This window comes from Athene noctua, chromosome 1 (assembly GCF_965140245.1).
Source record: "Athene noctua chromosome 1, bAthNoc1.hap1.1, whole genome shotgun sequence".
Taxonomy (NCBI): domain Eukaryota; kingdom Metazoa; phylum Chordata; class Aves; order Strigiformes; family Strigidae; genus Athene; species Athene noctua.
In genome coordinates this window covers 64698012-64720128 of record NC_134037.1, presented here as the reverse complement: position 1 = coordinate 64720128, position 22117 = coordinate 64698012, and the positions used below count along the sequence as shown (strand labels likewise).

Here is a 22117-nt window from a genome sequence, read left to right as displayed (position 1 = left end):
ACTGGCAGTTTACAGCCAACATTAAAGATTATTGTAGTTTATAACTTACTGGAAATCTAGGCACTGTCTGTTTCAAACCACCATCCCTCACCTCCCCTGGGGTTACACACCTCTTACATACAGGAGGGAAATTGGAATATTGTGCACAATTCTAGTTATTCATATTCAACAAGAGTTTGGCCTGGAAGAGGTGCAAAGAATGACTTTGATGCAAAGGAGAAGGAAGAGTCTCACAAGAGGTGTCCACCAAAGACAGACTTGTTTAGCCTAGCAAAAAAAAGGGGCTGAGCAGGGTTAACAACTCTCTATCAGTATGTTAGGGAAGACAACACTATAGAGCAAAAATGGACAACTATGGAGTGTAAAGGGTGATGTTACTGCAGAACAACTGGGTATGAACTCTTTATGAATTAATTTAGGCTCCAGCTTAACAAGACTTGTGAAAAGATCTTGTTCATCAGAACTTATTTATAACACAGAACATGCTCAGCTTATAAGAGGAACTTAACATGTAGTTTTCTGTGAGGGCCAGGATGCAGTGAAATGCTCCTCAGAAACACAGTCAAATCGTTTAATAAGGGAATATTTGCATAATCAGTTACTCTAGGTTGAGGATGGATTTACAGAAGAGGATAATAGGATTTCTTTGGCTTCCCAGTCCCAGGAAAGTTGGAAGCTGAAGATACCAGAGTTGATGCCGAAGTAATTTTATTTCTCAACACAGGGCACACTAGACTTTGACTTTTGGATTCAGAAAGTGAGAATTTTGTGGTACAGGGCAGCACAAAGGGAGTTCAGAAACTGCGATCATAAATTATATCAAATTCTTGGTTATTGCTTGGCAAGTGTATCTTGAAGTACTCATCAAGCCTCTTCAAAGGGATATCTGTATGGCTCCCATAAAAGAATGATGGTTAATAGATTTTGTTAGAATGATCGGTAGATAAGTGTTTATTAGCAGATAAGTAAATGGTTCTTTGTTTAAAGAAAAAAGCATGCTTTAAAGCATGCAGTCTGTCTCAGCAGCCACACAGCAGCATTTCTTCCACCATTTAACTGAGGAAGCAAGACTGACACTGTCAGCTGGAGTGCAGATACTACTTGGAACTAAGCACATGATCCCACTTTATTTACTGTCCCATAGCATTAAAACCAAGTGACTGTGTCTTGCACTGAAGGAACAGTGACTTAGTGATTTAGGTAAAGTTTTATTTCTGAGCAGAGCAGATCAGTTCTGATCACAATCTTTCATGGTCACACTTCTAGATACTGACACTGTAAACTTATAGAAGCACATCTGTTCAGACAGTGAGCATGTGTTCAAAACCTGAAAAAAACCTATTGAAGCCAAGGACATGATTTCCCAGAAGTCACTGGAAATGTATCTACCTCAGAATGGGAACCTACTGGCCATATCTGTACCAAAACTTTCCTGCATCATAAGCTTTAAGGGAACCAATATCAAAACCCTGTTGGACTTTTGGTACAAAGGTCAGGTAAGTATTTATCAAAATACAGGATTTTTAACTATGCAGATCCCATGTCATCTAAACCAAGTGAAATTCTGAATTGCTAGGCCGCTGGCTAGCTGGTCAGTTTATAGCTGCCTTAATTTTTCTGTCTTGATCCCAGAGCCAGCAGTCCTCCCAATTAACCTCATGGGTGCCACAGAGCTTTCAGGGATGCATAAGGCTCAGCAAGATGCAGTTTTTGGCATACACAACATACCAAAGATTAAGTAAAATCCTCTTATAAGGGTCCGTGTGAGCCTTTTTGACATAGTCTGTAAACAACAAGAGACCAAGCCACCCACAGTGGGGCTGTGCACCTGAGATGTAGGTGACTCAGACCAAAGGCCCCATCAGAAGCAGTAAGCTTAAAAGCCTTTTGCTCTCATTCCCTATGGGGAATCAGCAGGTTCCTGTTCCAAGCTAAAATTCCACTGTGGATCTCAGGTGCTTCCAACTGTTCCACAGACATGGAAAACTTTGGTTTCTATTACTTGGAATTTCCCCTAAAAATTGAAGATCTGCTTAGAATTTTGAGGTCTACAGTTCAAATATCGGCCATGAGAGACCATTTTGAGGTCTACAGTTCAAATATCGGCCATAGGAGAAGAGGTCCCTTTGCCTCTGCATGGGGGAGAGCCCATAGCAGAGTCTTCTTGCGCTTCCCTGACCTGAGCAGTAACAGCTTACTCCATGCTGCAGCAGCAGGAACTGGCAAAAAGTATTCCTATAACTTCTACAAATAGAAAAAGGATGCAAAATGCATTAGAGCTCAGACACATAAAAGTTTCATAACTGTGTGAAATGGAGCGAGCTGGAGAGCTGGGTTTGAAGCAGTGAGAGAGAAGCCATGGATGAAGAGGGCACATGAAATGAGAGGGGACGTGAAGTCAGAGATTGACTCTGATGGTGGGGGGAAAAGGACAGATGAAGTTTTTAAGCATAGATGTTTCATGCATGGAAGATTGAATTTTTTTACCTTAAATTTTCACATTTAACTTGGAGGTGTGAGGAATCAAAAACCAGAATGTGGCCAAAACCTACAAGATATGGTGGTTTTGGTGTGTTTTTTTTTTTTGTTTTTTTTTTTTTTTTTTTGTTGTTTGTTTGTTTGTTTTTAATTTGGAATGCTCAGTTCAACATCCTGATTTTTGCAGTTTGGGAACAGTTCACATTGTGATACACAGCCTGAATTTCATTTTTTTAAACCATAGTATGCTCAAGCAAATAATAGTTTTGAAAAATAACAATGTTTCCTTGCTAGAGAAAACACCACTTTCTATTACTGAAATGGAAAGAATAATAAGATATGGTATACATGGTCAGTGCCACGTGTTGCCTAATGAGTATGGGTCAAATCTGGAAGCCTGGCAAGCATTTGTTGAAGTAAAGAAAAAGATCTAGAAGAACTTAAGTGCTAGCAAAGGGCTGCAGGCTGGACCTGTTAATACCGTAAAACTTTTTTCTTAAATCAACAGTAATATTTTCTTTTTATAAAACCTACAAATTTTACTATCAGTTCTGAATGCTTGTGAAATGATCTTGTCAAAAACCAGAGTCTGAACCCACCATTTTCTGGGTTTCTGCATGTTAGTATCTTCCTCAGTTTTTTAGCATTGATTTTTACTGAAATCTCTCCACTTGCTTCATGTTTAGGCTGGAGGACAGTTACCAGTATCATGCATTCTACTATATCAGCTCTAGAAGAAGAAATATTAAGGTGACTCTGGGTAGTATTCCACATATGCTGTTTACCAACATCATTATTATACTAAAAAGTGCCTGAGATTAAATCAAGTAATATAATGTATTTGTAGAAAGACTATATAGCAGAAAATTCATCCATTTCCTGATCTGTGACTTTACCAGGTAGTGGATTACCTGCCATTGGCTGTGGTTGCCCCTAGATAGCTGACCTTTGCACATGGAACCCAAGCCCATACCGGCTTAGAATTTTTACTACATTTAGTGAAAGGGGCTTCTGCAAAATCTTTCTCAGCACTGCATCTTCCCCCAAAAAAACCTCTGCTGTAATATATTTTGTGAGAAATTACAAAAAAAAAATTTAACTCAGAAAATACCATAGAAATTGTCTCCCCACCTTACGGGTTTTGGGTTCATTGCAAGCTCTTCTAAATTTTCTCCATGCACATCTAGTGCAGAAATGAGTAAATAAAAATACCATCTTTCTGAAGAAGGCATACTTTCAACACTGGTTTAACTATAGAGACTGTAATAGCTTCAAATACCTCCAAAAGGTGATGATCCTGTAGTCAAGGGCTTTTAAAATCATGATAACAAGTCTTAATTGTAGTCCTACAGACTTAGCCCTGTATAGCCCTATAAATGTAACCCTAATTGTACTCATCTTTTATAACAAAGCCTGCACATCTGATGATGCAGAACTGGCTGTCACAACCTCATCAACTATGAAAATACAAGGGAAAAAAGGGACATGTCTTAGAAATCACATCCCTGGATCTCTGAAGAACTTCACAAAAAAAATTGCCACGGATCTAAAATTATTCAGTATTTTCATTAATGGACGGATGACAGAATAGAATATGCTTATTAAATTTGCAGGCAATACTAAACTGGGAGAGACTGGGTTGGAATTCAGAGCTTCAGAAATTTGTGACAAGGGTCTGAAAAAAGCAGGATACAATTCTGAAAGTGTAAGTGCAAGTTTCTCTGGCAACGCTAATTGCAAGTTGGAGAATGGTAAAATGGAACTAGAAAATGCAGGAAAAGATCTAGTGGCTATGACAGCTCCCAAGCTAGCAATGAGTCAGAGTTATCACTCTACTGAAAAAAGGAGCCCTTAGTAAGTTGTATAAATAGAATCAACCCTTCTAAGGAATGTGAATTAAACTTTTTATGGCGCTGCTACAGCCACAGCTGAGCACTGTGCAGAGTTTTGCATGGGATCCACCTGGGGAATCCAGGGACAGATGAACAGTGCTCTAGAACACATGGCCACTGAGGAAGAGCTGATTGATTAACAGATGAATTTAATACAAAGCCCTGCTCCTCACACCAGAGGCCAGAGCTAGGATGCTGGGGCATGCTGTCTGGCCTTGGGTCCACATCATGACTGCAGGAGTTGATAGCGAGAACCTCGGTGGAGGCAGCACAACATGGCAAAGGAAAACAAAGACTAACCTGTAAGGATGGGGAAGAGGGGTCTGTGTACATGCATGCACATAAAAATGAGCAGCAGCAGCAAGGCTTAGTCCAGACTGAGGTGGGGACCCACTGATTTAGAGCTGTGATGGGAAATAAGAGTGATATCCCCGAGTATATGAGTACACTGCCAAATACCCATCATCATAGCTTCTAAAGGGTACTTGTCACAGTTTGAGGCTCCTTTGGAGCTAGAAGGATAGGTGAGCATACATTTCAAGAAGTCTTTTATTTGCTGTTGCTCTCCTCAATACTACCCTGCAAGTTTAGCAGTGTGCTCTTCGCCTCCCTTATGGATTGTTAACAAAGGCCTCAAACTACTAGCATGGATATAAGCCATGCTTCAGAAGAAACAGTTCCCCTTTTAAGACACTGCAGCTTATTATTACTTTTCATTTTTGTTCTAACAGGCAGATTTCATACTATGTAACAGTGCTAACAAAAAAGCAAAACATTCCTCTTTCTCCATAAGATAAATTTAGGAGACACATATGCTTCATAAAAGCTCCAGAAGTTCACCAGTAGCATGCAAGTGCTTTGCAATTTGATCCAACAGAAAGAAGAGGCAATCCTCATCTGAGAGAGCTATTACAAGTTATAATGGCCAAATCCTCATTCATCAGTTTCGGACTAGACTTTGTTCCTGGAAAACCCATTACAATTTTGTTCATTGTTGTTACCTTCTGCTTTTTCTTTTTAAAATGGTAATTGTAATACACTGGTGTTCCCCAGTGGTGGTTTGTCCATTGTTCCCTATGACTTTTCACAAAATCCTCGTTAGTGTCAGGAGTGCTGAGGTCTACACTATCTTCTTCACAAAATGGGAAGCTTGCATATATAACATCTTTTTCTTGCATATAAAGATCTTTCTCTGCTCTTTATCATGAATTCCATGACTGTTGAACTCAACTTAGGAACTTTGTGGCTATAACTCCTCTTTCCTACCTACACTGAGCTTGAAAGGACTTCTATGAATGTATTGCATAAGGCTTGTGGCAAATTGTTGCTTCTTTCTTTTTGTTCTGAGGGGTTTGGTTAAGCATTTCCCAGACGACTCCTTCCTTTCCACAATTAAATAAAGTCAATAGAGGCAGCCCCAACTTCTACAGCATCCCCTCAGATAGATTAAATACATTATGCTAGGCATTTGTTTTTTTCAGGATGTTCTTCCACCTTTCTTTTGCAGCTGTGACTTCTGGTGCAGCAACAGCTCATGGTTTACTATTTTTAGCACCCACTAAGACTGCGTATTACCTGCAGCACACAATAGTAGCATTACATTTCTCTTCAGTGAGATAGGGAAAAAAGACATACATACATTTATACATATTTATTGTATCTTTTTAAAAGTAGCATTTGCAGTTACTTTTAAGCATTCACCTCTCTTTTGCTTCAAATGTGCACTTATTGAGAGAAACATCTACTGGCTTCCAAGTCCAAGATTAATACCAATAATAACACATGCCCGAATCAAGCTTCATTGCTTGTTGGCAGCTCCTGTCATGAAACTATTATACAGTAAGAAGAGTGTAGAAAAGGTCTGTGTTAACCATTCAGCAATAGGCTGGGGCTGGATTAGCGTGACCATACCATCTTCTCAAGTTGAAGCACAACACCACTTTCCTGAAAACTGAAGCTCACATAGTAAATTTTTTCCTTTTGCATCCAGTAGGTGGACAAGGCAGTTGGTTTTTCTACAGTAGCTTCTTTAGTTGATAAGATTTCCTCATCATCTACAGGAAAGCACTTGCTGTAGACCTTTACATTTAGAAATGTCTTCTCTTCATGTAACAGCAAGAAAATACTTGAAGTCTGGCATGTAGTTAAGAGAAATGGGAACAAACCAAATTTCACCCTCAGATAAACATCTGTAACTACTATAGATTTCAATCTAACCCACGCACAAAGTTTTACACATACTACAAATAGAAACAGAAGGTATCAGCAAAAGACTATTCTTACATTGTTTCAAATTAATTTGCAACTATACAATTTTAACTGTAATAGAAAAAGGGAAAGGAATATAACAGAACAGGTATGAAGAGAAATATTTTCCAAACTTTTATTTGTGCACATTCATCAGGTGAAAAAGATAACTTTTACAGCTTCTTTGGTGCCCAATATTCAGCATACAAAAATGTAAAAGACAAATAAAACACAAGCTCAAACTAAAAAAAGAAAAATAATGTTTTAAAGGTAGTGCACATCGTGACAGCTTTGCTTATGAATACACAGAAATTACTGCAAAAATAAATAGAATGTCTTTTTAAAAGCAGCAATTTCATATCTTGTAAACTTCCTTTTTTACAATACAGCACTGTTAAGAGTAAAATCCAAAAGAACTGGAGTTTATACTGTCGCCATGAGCAAGTAAAAGAGTCCGTATTCTTCTGCTATGGTTGGTCCAGTTTTCCTTTTTGCTTTTAGTCCAATGTGCAGCAGTCTTTAAAGGTGCTTGGTTAGGGAAGCTAACCATCAAGTGGTGAATTATAAAATTTATTTCCTGCTTTCAAACACGAATGGGTAAATCTGTTCCACAGCACTGGCAACAGCTTTTACGTTTGGCCCTGAGACATATTAAAAAAATAAAAAAAAAGTGGTAGGAATAGAAAAATCAGAAATTAAAACAACAATAGTATCTGTAAAACAACCTTAGTATTTTTAGCTACCACAACTTTGCATTGTATACAGAAATAATTTCTCCCCCACTTCTCCCAACTTAAGAAGGTGTTACTCTGATCGCTTTTACTTACAAGAAAATACTCTCACATGAAATCTGTAGCATGTTCTACACTGGTCAATAGCTAGACTGTAATTACATAAATACTGTAATTTAATTTCATAACAACTGGGGTGCTTTTTGATTTACTGGCTTAAGCAGTCAGCCCAGAGAAGACATCAGAGGGTCAGTGGCAGAGGTAAAAGAAATACTTCTAATTATGCTAATCTTTTAGGAATCTGTATTACTCAAAGCCTAGCCATTTTTATCTCTTCGTTTAAAAACCTACCAACAAAAACTACTGCTAAATAATGCTGGGTTTAACCAAAGTATGTTTCAAGCAAGGTTATTTTATATTTGAAAATTATAGATTATTACTTTCCACTCTGGAATTTGCAAATAGTTCTACCACTGATCTCAGGACACAACCTGCAAGCCAAGGAATGCTTATTGTCTCAGGATGAAGAATATGAAGGTTATCTAACATCATCTATGAGCACTGGGGAAAAAGGTAGAATGAACTAGCAATGCCTTCTAATGGTACTAGATCATTTTATGTAATGAACAATCAAGACAGCAAATAAATGAGCAGTAACATGCCAGAAGAAATTTATCCTGGATAAAGTTTGGTGATGCAGATAAACAAAACCAGCAATTTCTCACATGCTTTAGTGACTGTGAACTCAGGGGTTATTTTTTACCTCACTTTATACTTGGAAGAAACTTCTAAAGTCTAAAGAACTGTTCAAAATGGTTCCCAAAAATCATAAATAACTTGTTATGAATTACCTCATTGAGAAATTATGGAAATACTGTTTTAATTTACACACATTTACACATTGAGTCAGAAAGTGAAATGGATTCTTCCTGTATTTTCAAACTTTTCAAGTTGAGTTAAGCACTCATCTAAAACAAGCCTAGTGAGATACCTGCCTTTGGGGCAGATACTGCATCTTCCTTAAATCTGTCTGCTATTATAGAAATGCAAGTTCTAGAGAAAGCCTTCAGAAAGTGAGAATATGAGTAGACAAAAATTCTTGTTAAAAAATGTTACTCCCTGTAGGGTTGAAGAGATGTAAAAAAGTGGATTGTCATTGCAGGGAGTATAAGAGAAGAAAAACAAAAGAAAAACAAAACACACAAACACACCCCCGCCCCAAACAACCCCCTCATCGCTCATTTTGGAGGAAGAAAATTAATACTTCTTCCTATCACATATCAGTTATTTTTATTTTCTTTTCTCAGTGTAACTCTAAATCTTTTTAGACTTGTCCCATTTAAAAAAAAACCCCTTTTAGTAACATTTCTAATTATGTATCTCAAATAAAATTGAGTTAGTGGCATGTCAAGTACTAGTACTACAGAAACATGAATGGTCAAAAGGAACCTCATCTGAATGCACTTGAGGGAGTACAGTAAGGTTGAAAAGTAATTTAAAACATTTTTAGAACAAGAAGTGTAAGGCAGTGAACACTTTTTTCGCCTAGAAGAAAGGCCTAGGCAAAACAGAAGCCTTCGAAACAAACAGGTCTGAAATATTTCAAAAACACTGTAACAAGTAATCCAGAAGGAAGTAAAAGTTTGATGTTTACTATATTTGCCTTCATATTTGAAAAGACAATTCTGGAAATATGAAAGTGATTTTGTCCCATATATGGAGTATTAAGAATCTCAAAGAAAGACTCAATCTCATTAGGAGGCTGACAAGACACTCTGAGAGCCTTTTATTATTGCAGTGATACTCAAGCTGCTTCTTTATTTTGAATTTAGTTTCTAGTTTTGGTTAGACCAGTTGCTCTGTTCAGAACATATATTGCAATCTTGAAATACTTTTTCGCCCTATATTTTCAAATTACTAAATCTGATGGAGTTTGTCTTATTTAAAAAACACTTCTGATATCTTGTGAGAGAAGTTCCCCATAATTCCTTAACAAATACCTAGGCTTTAAGATGTGAAAATAAAAATCCCTACCCAACTTCTGAACCAGTAGCTAAGCTCTAACAACTGCAAGACAGAACTCCCACGGATGTAATATAAAGTGATGTTTTTAGGTTCTGTACTATTTTAGAAGGTATTCTCTAAGACAAATGGACTTCTTATATCTGGAAACCTGTGGTGAACACCTCACAAGCTAACATAACAAAGAATGGAAAATTAAAATTACTAAGAAAGAGGAAAAAACATGGCATGGCATCTCCAAGACCCAGGACAATCATGTCTCTGATTACATAGGAAAAATCACTGATGCCTCTGATTCAGGTGGTGGTTGTTCTCTCTCAGCAGAGCTTTATGAGAAGAAGGTACAAGTCTGAAGAACTCCAAGTACTGGTAAACTTCAGTTATGACAAAATGCTGTACTATGCTACACGTTTCCCTAAATCTCCAGTTTGGCAACATGTATTTATGAAAGGGACGTTAATGCTACATGCAGTGTAGTTTACAGGACTATGAAAAAAAAGGAACAAAATCCAAATATTTAAATAAATACCTGTATTCTCAAGTCCTATCTTACTTTTGTTTTTATTAAAAAAACAGTCTATGTACATTCAAAGTAATTTTTGAGCCTACCAATAATAACACTTTCTCTACAATTCTTGTGGCACTTTCACTCAAAAACAAACTAGGTGCTAGCACTGGTAAACAAAATCCCTTCAACATATCTTTTGACTGTTTTAACATTCTTCCTTTCCTAAACCTACTGGCCCTAAAGTTAAATATTCCCAACAAGTTAAATATTTATTTTTGACATCAAAATACCTGTAACTGTGATACTGCCTGTGGAAAAAATCTGTAAGGTAGCTCTGAGAGTTTTTATTCTGTAACACACGGCAGGATGAAGTTCTGGTTCATAACTAGAAAACAAAATAAAAGGTAAAAAAGACAGATCTAGAACTGAAAAAGAAAATTTTAAGAAGTATACCAAGACTATAATTCTTTAAAATTCTACCGTACCTCGCATGAGGTCTGTTATTCTTCGTAAATTCTGGCAATCTGATCTCAAAGGGCATGTTGCACACTGCTAAAACATTCACAACTTTAAAATCTGTGAAAATTACCTTTTCAAAAGAGAGGGAAAAAAGCCATTACAAATTCAGTTTACAGCAAGGCAGATGTATGGGCTGAGAAAAAAAGAATATTAATTAGAATATTTTGATGAGATTTCAAAATGAAAACCTTGGAATTCATGCATTTCTAATAGGAATCTAAACAGTACTTAAAGGACTCAAATCACTTTATCCTTCTATGGTACAGTAACTGTTGAACTAAATACTTCACAGTAGTATTACATTGCTATTGTAAAGTTTAGGAGTGAGACACAGAAACAACTCATGTTGCCGTACTAAACACCACCAAACTGAAAATAGACTAAAGTAAATAGCTCATGAAACATAAAAATAAACAGAGAAAAAGCTTAAATTTCATTGTTAGAACAATCTTAAACAATCTGAAAACTTCTTTAATGCCTTGCTGCTATACACCATTTTTATTAAAGATAAGACAAAAAAAAGGTGAAGCTTGTTTTGTTTTGAATCTCCAGCGGCCAGTATGGCAAGCTGTTTCTCTACTCTGTCACTTTCTGAAACCCAGCTGAAACTACTAGCTTTCAGTTATTCTTTACCACAGCCATTTTAGATGACAACAAAATAGCCAACAGACAATTCCTAAGCAAACAAATGCCCTGCTGAGAAGTCAGTGTTGGCAACATCACTGAAGAAACTTTATATAATTTTCTGAGATTGCCTGAACTTAAATAACCATTCCTCAGTCAAAACTTTTTAGAAGGATACTACCAGTAGAAGCAACTTCTCCTTATGAAAGGTCAACTATCAATTTAACCTTCAAAATACATTCCACATAAACTGCTCACTTTTGTTACAAAACTTGGTGCATCCACCATGGAAGCACTGTTCACCTCACTGATCTTATGTTCCAGTCCAGGTTTAAGAGGCTAGGTCTAATGTATGCATTCCTAACAGTAAGAGTGTTTAATTTCTGCTTGGGTCTGATACAGCATTACCGGGATAGCCTGTCACCACTACCTTTATGTACTAGAATCAAAGGTAGCCTTTCCCTGCCAAAGGGCAGCCACCGTGTCTGTCCGTAAACTGAAACCGTGGGCAAACAGTACAACTGACTAACAGGAAGTTTTAGAGTACTAAACCATGTCATTTTAAATCATTCACGTTGCTGCTTTTCAACCTTTGCTATGAAATGCAAATGGTGGTTTTGACTGGTAATGTTAATCCAAACCCAGAAAAAAAGAGAGGTGTCATGTCCTAAGTATTTTATTTGGCTTACTTCCCACTGGACAACCTAAGAGCACAGAAGCACATTTTTTACCCCTCTTTTTAATTAAAGAGGCTCAAATTTGCCCTTAACAAGACGGATATGTATCTGCTATTCCATCAGAAATGAGGAAAACTTATGTTGAAATGAGAGTTAGGTTCATACTCATTAGCACTCCTTCCAAATAAATCTTTCAAGATATTGTGAATTCTATCCAAGAAACATCTGTGGGTGGTTCATTTATTAAACAAATTTTGTTGTTCATTAGCCAGCGAAGAAGCACTACTCTCAGCTGCCAAACAAAACTCAAATCCACAAAATAAAACAGCTTCTCTTTAACCAGCATCTGGAAAGCGTATGCTGACACAAAAGGGGCATCCAAGTGAAAACACGCTCACTACTAAATTGTTATGCTCTCTCATTTTTGTTTCTTTCAAAAAAGGGACTACCAGGCATTGGTTGAGTCATACAAGTCCTTTTTCATCAGAATTACCTGAAAACCTAGTTTCTGTAGACTACGAGCTAATCGTCTGGCACCAAATTTAGCTTCTTCTTCACTGTAAGGAGAAAGAAAAGAATCTAGCATTAACAGAAACAGAGTATATATTTGTGTGCACACATACCACAACAGCTACTCAGACTACAAAATGAACCGTTTCATGATGTAGCACATGAACCGTGATCACATGGACAGCCTTCATTTTATCCTACTGTACGTATTACATTTGAATATCTAGATAGTTAAAATGGAGTCCTTTATGCCCTGTTTGAAGAATACCTTGGCACTTGGCTTCAGGTGAATCAGGAGACATATTCTGATCATACATGATACTAAATACTCTTAAGAGACAAATATGATCATGGTAGTCCAGAGTTAATAATTTTCCATTTAGAGACAGAGATCATACACAGAAAGTATGCAAATTTACAGTTGTAACTTATTCTTACTCCACAATGCAGACAAATCTTAAAGGAATTCAGCTGTTAAGACTTTAGCAAGTCTCAGATGTATCTGAACAGCAAGTCAGCTTTTGCTTCTTCCTAGTCCCTCAACACTGTATAACTTGATTAAATTCAGGTGGGTTTTCATGAAAGTGTAAGAGAGATTCCTCAGAAGAGGTCACCCTTTCCCAAGTTTCAAGTCCTGGCTAAAAATACAGAATTCTTAAAGAGTTCTCAAACAAAATCTCTAGGATTTTCTTCATAAAGTAGTTTTCCCTGCTGCTCTCCCAGAAGGCTGAACTGATGTTGCTTAAGATTTCAACTCAGTCTGTGGCAGCCACTTCACATAGGAAACTTCCTCCCAAACACACAGCTTGGCAAGGATCTACATGTGATCCAGGGTGAGTGAATCTTGACAGTGGCAAGTACTGCCTCTTGCCATCTTCACTTACAACATTATGTTTTAAAAGATAAGAGAATTTACAGCTAGAGAAAGAATCTTCATGAACTTACCTTGTGGCTCCTGTGCAAATAACTTTTCCTGAGGACCAAATTGTGGCCGTAATCCTAGGCTTCCTAAGCTTCATTAATACTTTCTAAAAAGAAAAATAAAAATGGAAGAATTAGGAATTAGTGAGAGTTCCATTTCATACCGGAAAAAAATAAATCAACTGTTATACAAATCAACTGTTACACTAGTACTTCCTTTATTTTTTTATACCCTTGAACTGTTCTTTCATCTTTTTCAGTAGTTAAAAAAAAACCAGCTCTGGAGAAGAGCAAAATAAGCATGGAATATCTCAGCCAGTTATTCAGTGTTTACAAAACAGATGAAATGAAGGTATTTTCCTCTGAATAAAAAGCTGAAAGCCACAAGAATTGTTCTAATTTTTTTCTTATCACAGTGACTCTCATGTTGCTGACACCTCATCGGGATATATTTTCTTGACAAAACCATCAAATTTTGAGAGGCAAAATAGACCCTGAGGTGTAAGAAGTCTCACCACATACCTTATACCCAGTATTCACCTCACTAGTTAGTGTCTTCTGAGACAATATTTACCCCTTTACTACTTTTTTTATTTACTCCCCTTACTGTATGTTTAGTGTATGACAGACTAAAAGCCTATCAAGACAGAAATACAGAAATAAAGCTATGCTTTTCTCTATGCATCACACACAAGAATGTTTAGCTTAAGGAAAATTCATAAAACCAGATAACCAAGGTATGTTGAATCTCTTACCCCAACATCACGCTTGTATATCACATTTGCTCCCTCCAATGCGATCTTCCTCAAGTTTAAATGACATCTTGTTCTAAAAACACACACTACATTTGTGATTAAAATGTCCAATGCAACATCACTGTCTGCATCCATTGGGGTGATTTACAACTCAGTTTTCCCACCAGCTCACCATGAAGATCACATCCTGAGAAACGAAAATGATAAAATTAAACATACTAGTAGAAAATTGCCTACTGATGCCATTGTATATATCTGTTCCTTAAATGAGACAAGTAGCAGAAGCAACTACACTCTGACTCATTTAAGTTAACTGTGTGTGGGGAGGGGAGGTGTCTGCATCCTGTATGATAGAAAATAGGTTACTCGGTTGAAGCCATGTTGCCAGACTTAACAGAAATAAAGTGTGTACACATATATATATAGAAATAATATTTAAACTTGCCCGTTAAATATGTTACAACTCTTACCAACTATATTAGGACGCAGTAAAGATTACTAAAACTTTTTCCATAGCTCCAGGGATAATCTTTCCTCAGCTCATTTGAGGATGTCATTAGACACCTCAGGAAAATGCACTTCTCTGACTGAAGTTGATAATTCTGAACAGCTTGACGTTTGTGAATGGATGAGCCTGCTGAATAACTTTGAACTAAGAGCAGCTACAGAAACTGCTGTCTATAGACAGCCTGCTACCACAGCTTTCCCATCTTCACCCAGCACTCTTGGCCTATCTCTCCCAATATAATAGCATAACGTGAACTATGTAAAATGCCCTGGTGGCAGCAGCAGCGTGGGCTGAGCGCAGTGGCCTCTCACCCTCTTCTGCAGTGCCCATAGAAACTGCCTAGAATGAACATATTGTATGCACAGAGTAAAATCGAGTGCTTCTGAGGGAAAGCATGGGTAACTGTGAAGGCACAGGAGCCACTCAATGTATGCACAGCAAACCTAAGGCAGCCAGGAAGGGTCCAGTCTGCCTGTGCACACTGAAGCTGACCCTCCTAACACACACCTTGACCCGGCGAGGAGGATCATAAGATGGGGAGTTGGGCTACCACTCAGCCCGAGACTGCCCAACATCTCTTCTGTACATGTACCAAAGACAACTCAAATCTTAGGTGAAGTATTTGGGAAAAGGCGTGAGGAAAAGAGCAAGAACATTGGTATATAGTGAAAACTACTTTTATAAAAATACTGTATGTTAAGGAACTTTTCTTTGCAGAAGAATATAAAAATCTTAATTTTACTCCAGCAGAATCAGTTTAAGTAGAGCACAGCCCAAGAGACAGAGGCAATATTATCTTGATCCATTCATCTAAAATTTTAACAGTATTTCATCCAAAATGAATACAACAGAAAGCAAAAGACTAAAATAAAAGAAAAATAGTCAGACATATGAAACGTTCTTCATGGTCACTGCCATGGAAGAAGCAGGAGACTATGCATCAAGAACAACAATATACATAACAGAATGTAATGCATTTATATCACTTTAAGTGTTTTGGCCTTACATTCTATATCGGAAATCGTCAAGTTAAAAAATTAATGTTATTATCAGTATTTTCATCTGACTGTGATTTCTTAAACATCATGCCGTAGTCTCTAATCGAGAGCTCACTCAGGGTGCATCTTTGACTACAACTCACTGACAATACAGAAGTAATAAACTTCAAGGCAGATGTGCATAATGTACTAGGTCAACCGCTGTGATGGTTGCTGCTTCTACTGTGCAGCTTGTTCCTGGCTGAAAGAATTATTGTGTAATTGCCGGCTCGTCCAATATAAGAGGAGGCAAGAAGGGTGATAACACAGAAAAGAGACGAAGAAACCACAAGAAAAAAAACAGAAAAATCAAAGGCGCTGTGTGGGGGTAGGGGGGAAAGCAGGAAAAGAAGAGAACAAACAGTAACTAATTAGTATTCCCGGATCCTTTTTTTTTTTTTTTTTAAACCAAAAATTAGATGAATCCTCAAAGTTAGAAATGACTTATCCCATCTGGTTTTGATGGACTACTACAGATTGGGTTAGCAATTTATGGCACCAGATCCAAAGATAGCACATGTGCAGATTTTGAACGGCATGCAGGCTGGGCCAGCACAGAGCAAGGCGCTGGAACCCATGGCATCTTCAGAGGCGCATTTGTTTTCCACTCTGGCTCCAACTCCTGTCTCTCGCTGGGTTCACTTAATGGAACCCAGGAACAATTGCTGTATAAGAAAACAAGGTACCTCCGATCAGCAGCATCTCCCAATTATCAGCAAGTTTCCACTGGCACCCTCAGTCTCTACGTTCTGAAAGAATAACACCGTTGTGCATAACACCCTTGAAAGGTTGTTAACCTCTAAGCAAACCATAATACTGAATGATAATGTCCCTATAAAACCCTGATGTCTTAAACAGATCCTGGGAGAAAAGTCACGTGTTCATTCAGAACAAAGGAAAAAGTGGTTGAAAGAAAGAAAAATTACAATTTAAATGGAAAAGATCTATTATTAAAGCGGGATCTACAGGAAGAAAAGAACATTAATATGCTGTGGAGCTGTCACAGTAAGGATGTTTTCAGCAATTATGGTCTATCTTGGTTAGAAGTACAATCTAGTTGCAGAGATTGTAATGGGAGAAAAATTACACAACATTACAGTAGTGTGCCCCCATTTTCATTAGCCATGTTCTGAAAGTTCAAGACAACAGATATTTAGGGAGAAGCTTTTTAATTTGAAATTTAGAGCTGTAGCTAATATTCTAAACAATTTTTTGTGACATTCAGTTAAAAAGGGACATAATTTGTTATAGAAGCAGTATCTGAATATGGTGTAAAAATACTGAAAACTGCCTTTATTCTGCTTTAATGTTACTTGATCTAACAGAGGCATTCCACTGTTAAAGTTTTCACTCAAATATCGAACATTTAAAATATTGACAAGTTTTTCACATTTGTATTGGGAAAACTCTATTTGCTGCTCCTAAATACTACCCAAATTGAGAACGTGAATCAAAATATCAACTATTCTGAATACACCCATTCCCATTTAGTATACAAATATAATGTTAACCTTTTCCAAGGAGTGGTTTAGAAATATTGGGTAAACCAAAATTTTTCTAGACTTGGATACTTCTGTCCAAGCAGTGGGTGCACATGATCTATTACAACCTCTGCCTTAGCATTTATTTTAACCTCTCATGCTGTACTGACAACAAAGTAAAAAAAAAAAAATCTTGAGAAAAGACATCCTGCTGCCTTTCTTTGGGACACCTCAAAGAAATCCAAATTCATAGGAACCACGTGAACACAAGCAAGCTAAACGTGGGGTTTTTTTGGTTGTTTTTTGTTTTTTTTTAAAATACTACATACACTATATGAAAAAAATTCTGAAGGTTTATAAAAAAGGTGTAACAATGTTCTCTAAAAAAATGAAAAGAAAAAAATTACGCTATTCTTATTTATACATATCTACAGCAGCAGAACTAGCTAGAACACTGAGTCCCAAACATTACCATCCTCCTCTTTCCCAGTTTTCTCTTGTTTCCTGTGCTATTGATACATACTACTGTATCCATGCAGTGTAGACCTCACCCACTATGTATTTTCTCAAAACCTGAATTTCTGCATTTCTGTCTCCTATCTGCAAAATGGGGGAAATGATGATTCCATGTTTTTACAAATACATTTTGAGATCAAGCAACAGGCTTACTTACAAGCCTGTTACTATTCCATATTTATGCAGTTACACTTGCAGAACAGAGGGACTGAGTAGAAACCAAACATCTGGTTCTTTCCAGTTCTGGATTTGCAAATGTCTAAATTGATTTTACTGAGCTCATCTTAGGTTTTGTGGATTAATTTTGCCCAAAGGTTCTCTCATCTGAACCTTAGAACTTCATCAGCTTAAATATAATTCCTAAATTATGTTTTGCCAGTTAATGCCAATTTAATAATAGGATAAAATTGAAAGTCAAATCAATTACTTGTCTATATATGCAGTATTTCTTTAAAATTATGTAAGTCATTCAGCTTTCTCCAGTGCAAGAAGCTAGCTGCCTCTGATTGCAAGTTCTCTTTCACCAGTGTACACAATCTACCCTCACAGACAAAAAAAAAAGCTTAAATACATCTCTGCAGAAGTTTGTATTATTTCATTTTATCAAGGAAATTGTAAAAGTTTGTTCTTTCTTTTCAACATAGATTTCAGGGATACAACTGGAATATTACATTGAGAGGAAAAAAAGAGGAAGGAGGAAATAAGTAGATAGGAAAAGCATGATAATGAACAGAAAAACAACAAAAGCTAACTCAAGGATATTTGACACTGTGAAGTAATGTATTCTACACTGAAACTAGAGAAACTTCCCAGAATAAGAAATACTTTGGAGGAAGGAATGAGCGCTCAAATTCTTAAACAAAGCATTACCCATACACCCCCAGTTAGGACCACGGCCATACTATTTTAGATACTATATAAACACACATGAAGACAAACACCCTGTGCTGAAATCTTACAATCTAAAAAAAGCCAGTGCTCTCTGTCTTCAAAAAGCTCCAACCACACCATCATCATCAAAGAGGAAGGAAAGGCACTTGGGATGGGGTATATAAACAAAGTATTATTTTAAGCTTTTGGCTACCTTTGATCCAAGAAACTCAGAGCTATAAAGGTAGATGGAGGGCATCTAACAATGGCTACGTTAATGTCAGAACAGTTTAATAAACACCTTTTTCACCAGCAGCCTAAGTATAAGCAACTTAGGTTATTTTTAACCTTGCTCCGAAGCAGTTCACCAACTGACCCACGCCACAAAGAGTTCCAACAGTCCAGCTGAAGGGATATCTGCCACCACTGTGCCAGTAGACATTTGTCAAACTAATGCTTGAAAAGCATTTTTGAAGAAATTAACAGGAACCTCCATATGAGAGTAGAGAACGCACAAAATAAAGGCCATCAGGAATGAGGAGAGTCAATTACATCCTTCCACTGAAGGTGCATTTTTTTAGATTTGTGTTCTGCCCCTCAGGAGGCAGGTTTGTATGAAAACACTGGAGGTGACAGACCTCTGAAATCTGCTTGAATTCTTAGATACGACACAGTCACAGTGGGAGATGAATGACTCTCTAGAACTAAGAGCTACTACTGTCTGTATAGAAAATCCTCTGGTCTGAACAACTTTCTCAGTTACAGCCACCGAGTCAGTGGGGCATGCTTTTACTTTTTGTTGTCTCTAGTGGCAAGTTACATTGTCCCTAAAGAAAAAGATCATCTTGAAGCCAATATTCTCACCTTTCAAGATTTGCACAGTAATGACTATTTCTGACAGAATGAAACAAATATATTTGGGAGGAGAAAATTTCCAAATATGCATAAAGTGTCAAAGTAAGGAATCTGTTCATCAACAAGGGTACAACAAGGGCACAGATGCCCAATCCTGATGTCTAATGTCTTGGCTAAGCATACTACATCCCCATGGACCCAGGGTCTTCCAGCACAAATCCAGTTGCAGGAATAAAGCCAGTTTATAGAACAAGACCAGGAAGCATATTTTTAAGTATTTCAAGACAGGTTATTTCCTTAAATCTTCCTCATCAGAAAGGTCCATTTGTATTTAAAGCAAGATTCACTTGCATCGAATTTTGTGCCATCTTTCCCTTATAAGATCAAGTAATAGTCGAATGTCAAGCATTAAGAACACTCCTTTAGGTCTTTATGATACGTAGACAACTGTCGTAAGTATGACAAAGTCTTGGTAGACAGGTTAGGTGGCCATTCCGACTTGATAAAACATTGTAAGAAAAATTAAAATATGTTTTGCAGTTACAAAATATTTTAACACAACAGGTAAGTCTCTCACCACCCCCCCAGTCAAACATTTACCATTTCTGTGACTCGACTGAGGAAACAAATACTCTTCCTACTCACGCAGCTGGGAATCTCACTCAAAGCCCTACACGCACCAGCATCACAACACTCGGGTTAACGAATAATTTTTTTTCCCCCCCCCCCCTTCAGCCCCTTTGCCAAAAACTTCTCCGGCCAGCACAGCAGAAACAAAGCGCAGGCAGAAGGCGGCCTACACACGCCGGTCTCCGCCGCTCTGCAGCGCTGGGTTATGCTCGGGGCGGCCCCGGCCGTTACAAACTCCCCCGGGGCCGGTCACGCAGTTTCGGGGACTCGGGCGCGGGGCAGCCGGTGCCCCCTGGGGAAGCCTCGCCGGTTACGGGCCGTTTCCCCTGGAGGATGCTCTGCCGCCTTCCCTTCCCGGACACGGCGGCCCCAGCCACACACCGCCCTCCCCGGCGAGGGGGCGGGGGGGGTACGGCACCGCGGCGGGAGGTGCCGCCGGGCCCGCGGCGTGGCGGGGGAGGCCCCGCGCCGCCTCCCTCACCTCAGCCGCGAAGGGACGGCGGAGGGGGGGGGGGGGGGGGGGCACGCAGCCGCCCAACCGGCGCGCGCGAGGGGGCGTCGGGGCCGCGGCCCCCCGAGACGGCGCCGAGGAAGAAGAGGAGCGCGGCCCGTCGGCGGGCGGCAGCCGTTACCGTGCGGGCGGGCGGGCGGGCGGGCAGCTGGGCGGGCGGCGGCGGCGGTCGGGGCGGGGCGGAGCGGGGTGCCGGTTGCTAGGCGCCCCGCCGCTGGCGCCCGGCGGCGTTCCGGGTCCTGGGCCGACTCCCCGCGACAATAAACATCCCCCAGCGCCGCGGGCATAGACGCGGCGCCGGCTAGAGCGGCCGCCGGAAGTCACGGCGGCGGGGAAGGGGGGGCGGGGGGAAGGGGCCGCGCTAGCAGCGCACTTCCGCTTTCGTCTGCCGCCCCCCGAGGCGCGGCGGGCGGCGGCACCGCTTGGGGCGGGTGGCGGCTCCGGGCCGCCCCGCAGTGGCCTAATCGAGCAGTTACCGCGCCGCCCTCGCTCCCCGGCGGTGAGGCCCGCTGCTGCCTGCTGCCTGTTGTAGTGCCGGCGCTGCCTCAGCGGCCCAGGCCGGGCGCAGCCAGGCCTTTACCCGCCGCGGCGCCCGTCCTGAGGCTGCCCCTGAGCAGCCGCGTTGCCTCAGAGCCGCCCAGGGAGCTGCGGAGGCCGCGCAGCAGGCGGGGAATTTTTCTGGTTGATTTTTTCCGGCTGTGCAGCAGGAGGGCTAGGTGTGAGCCACCCTGGAAGCCCTTGCCTGCACGCCTGCTGCCGGTGGGCCCGTGGTACACGGCTTTTCGCCGGCTGATGCAGGCTTGATCCCAACCGCATCGTCTGAGGGAGCACCTTTCCCTGAAAACCGGCAGGAGATCAGATCCAGTTTGCAAATCAGACAGTGTGAACGCTCATTCCATGTACCTGGCATATATGTGAGGCCACTTGCCTTCAGACCTCTTCAGCTTGCAGCCCACACCTCCATGGCTGGCAGGGCAGCGCTGTGCGCGCTCTGACCGAACCGAGTGGTCAGTGCTGGTCTTGACACAACCCAGCAATCGTTACCTAGGATTCACAGCAACAACATGGTGTCACTGTTGCTGCTGCGTATATGTGTGTTGCACTGCAGCAGGATTCTGGTCACTGCCTCTTGTCTTACAAATGCTTTAATTATTTTTATTTTTTAAATTTGATTTAAAGCAACGTTGTTTGGTGCTGAAAGGATAGTCCAAGCACTAAACTGTGGTACCTTGGTGTGTGAGCAGAGTACTGGCCCCAAGTAAAACAAAGATAGAAGCAGGTGTCTGAGAAGCCTCAAATATTCCCAAGTCCCCTGAGGACTGTATGGCCCTCAGCAATTTTTTGTGATTTTAATGTTAAAATGATTAAAGTAAGACTTTGCTGCTGTGCACTCTTGCAATATGCAGGTTGTTTAATATTTGCAAAAAGAGCACATGGTGCACTCTTTGAGGAGAGACAGAAAGGGACAAGAGGACACAGTGAGAGTGACTGGGATGGCACTGGTTCTCTCTGTCCAGGACAGTCCTCCAAATGTGGCAGTGTCCCATGTATGCTGTCAGTAGGGAGTAGAGCCTCTGATGTCTTTCAGCTATACTTAACATTTTCTGTTGGAAGAGCTGTTTGTTGTGCTTCACTTGGGAACCCAGGAACAAATGAGTGTGGCTGCACTGCGGCCAATTAAAGACCCACCACCGAGACTGAAGAATGAAATAAAGTTTCCAGGTAGATTTTAGGTTTATAAAGACACATCAATCTTTATGTAAGAAGTATATCATATGTATATTTATATCTGTGTAGTGCAGAGTATTCACTGTATTGACAATTT

At 39.7% G+C, this 22117-nt stretch overlaps 1 protein-coding gene across 1 annotated transcript; it reads right to left on the bottom strand.

Moving 5' to 3' along the window:
* Positions 1–6006: 6006 nt before the first annotated feature.
* TBPL1 (TATA-box binding protein like 1) lies at positions 6007–20601 on the bottom strand. The gene is made up of 7 exons (XM_074896361.1): positions 20414–20601; positions 13885–14071; positions 13154–13236; positions 12192–12255; positions 10364–10467; positions 10169–10263; positions 6007–7258 (listed from the first exon to the last, which is right to left on the bottom strand). The coding sequence occupies exons 2-7, from the start codon at positions 14017–14019 to the stop codon at positions 7188–7190; spliced, it is 552 nt and encodes a 183-aa protein (XP_074752462.1). The 5' UTR covers positions 14020–14071; positions 20414–20601; the 3' UTR covers positions 6007–7187.
* Between the last annotated feature and the right edge of the window lie 1516 nt (positions 20602–22117).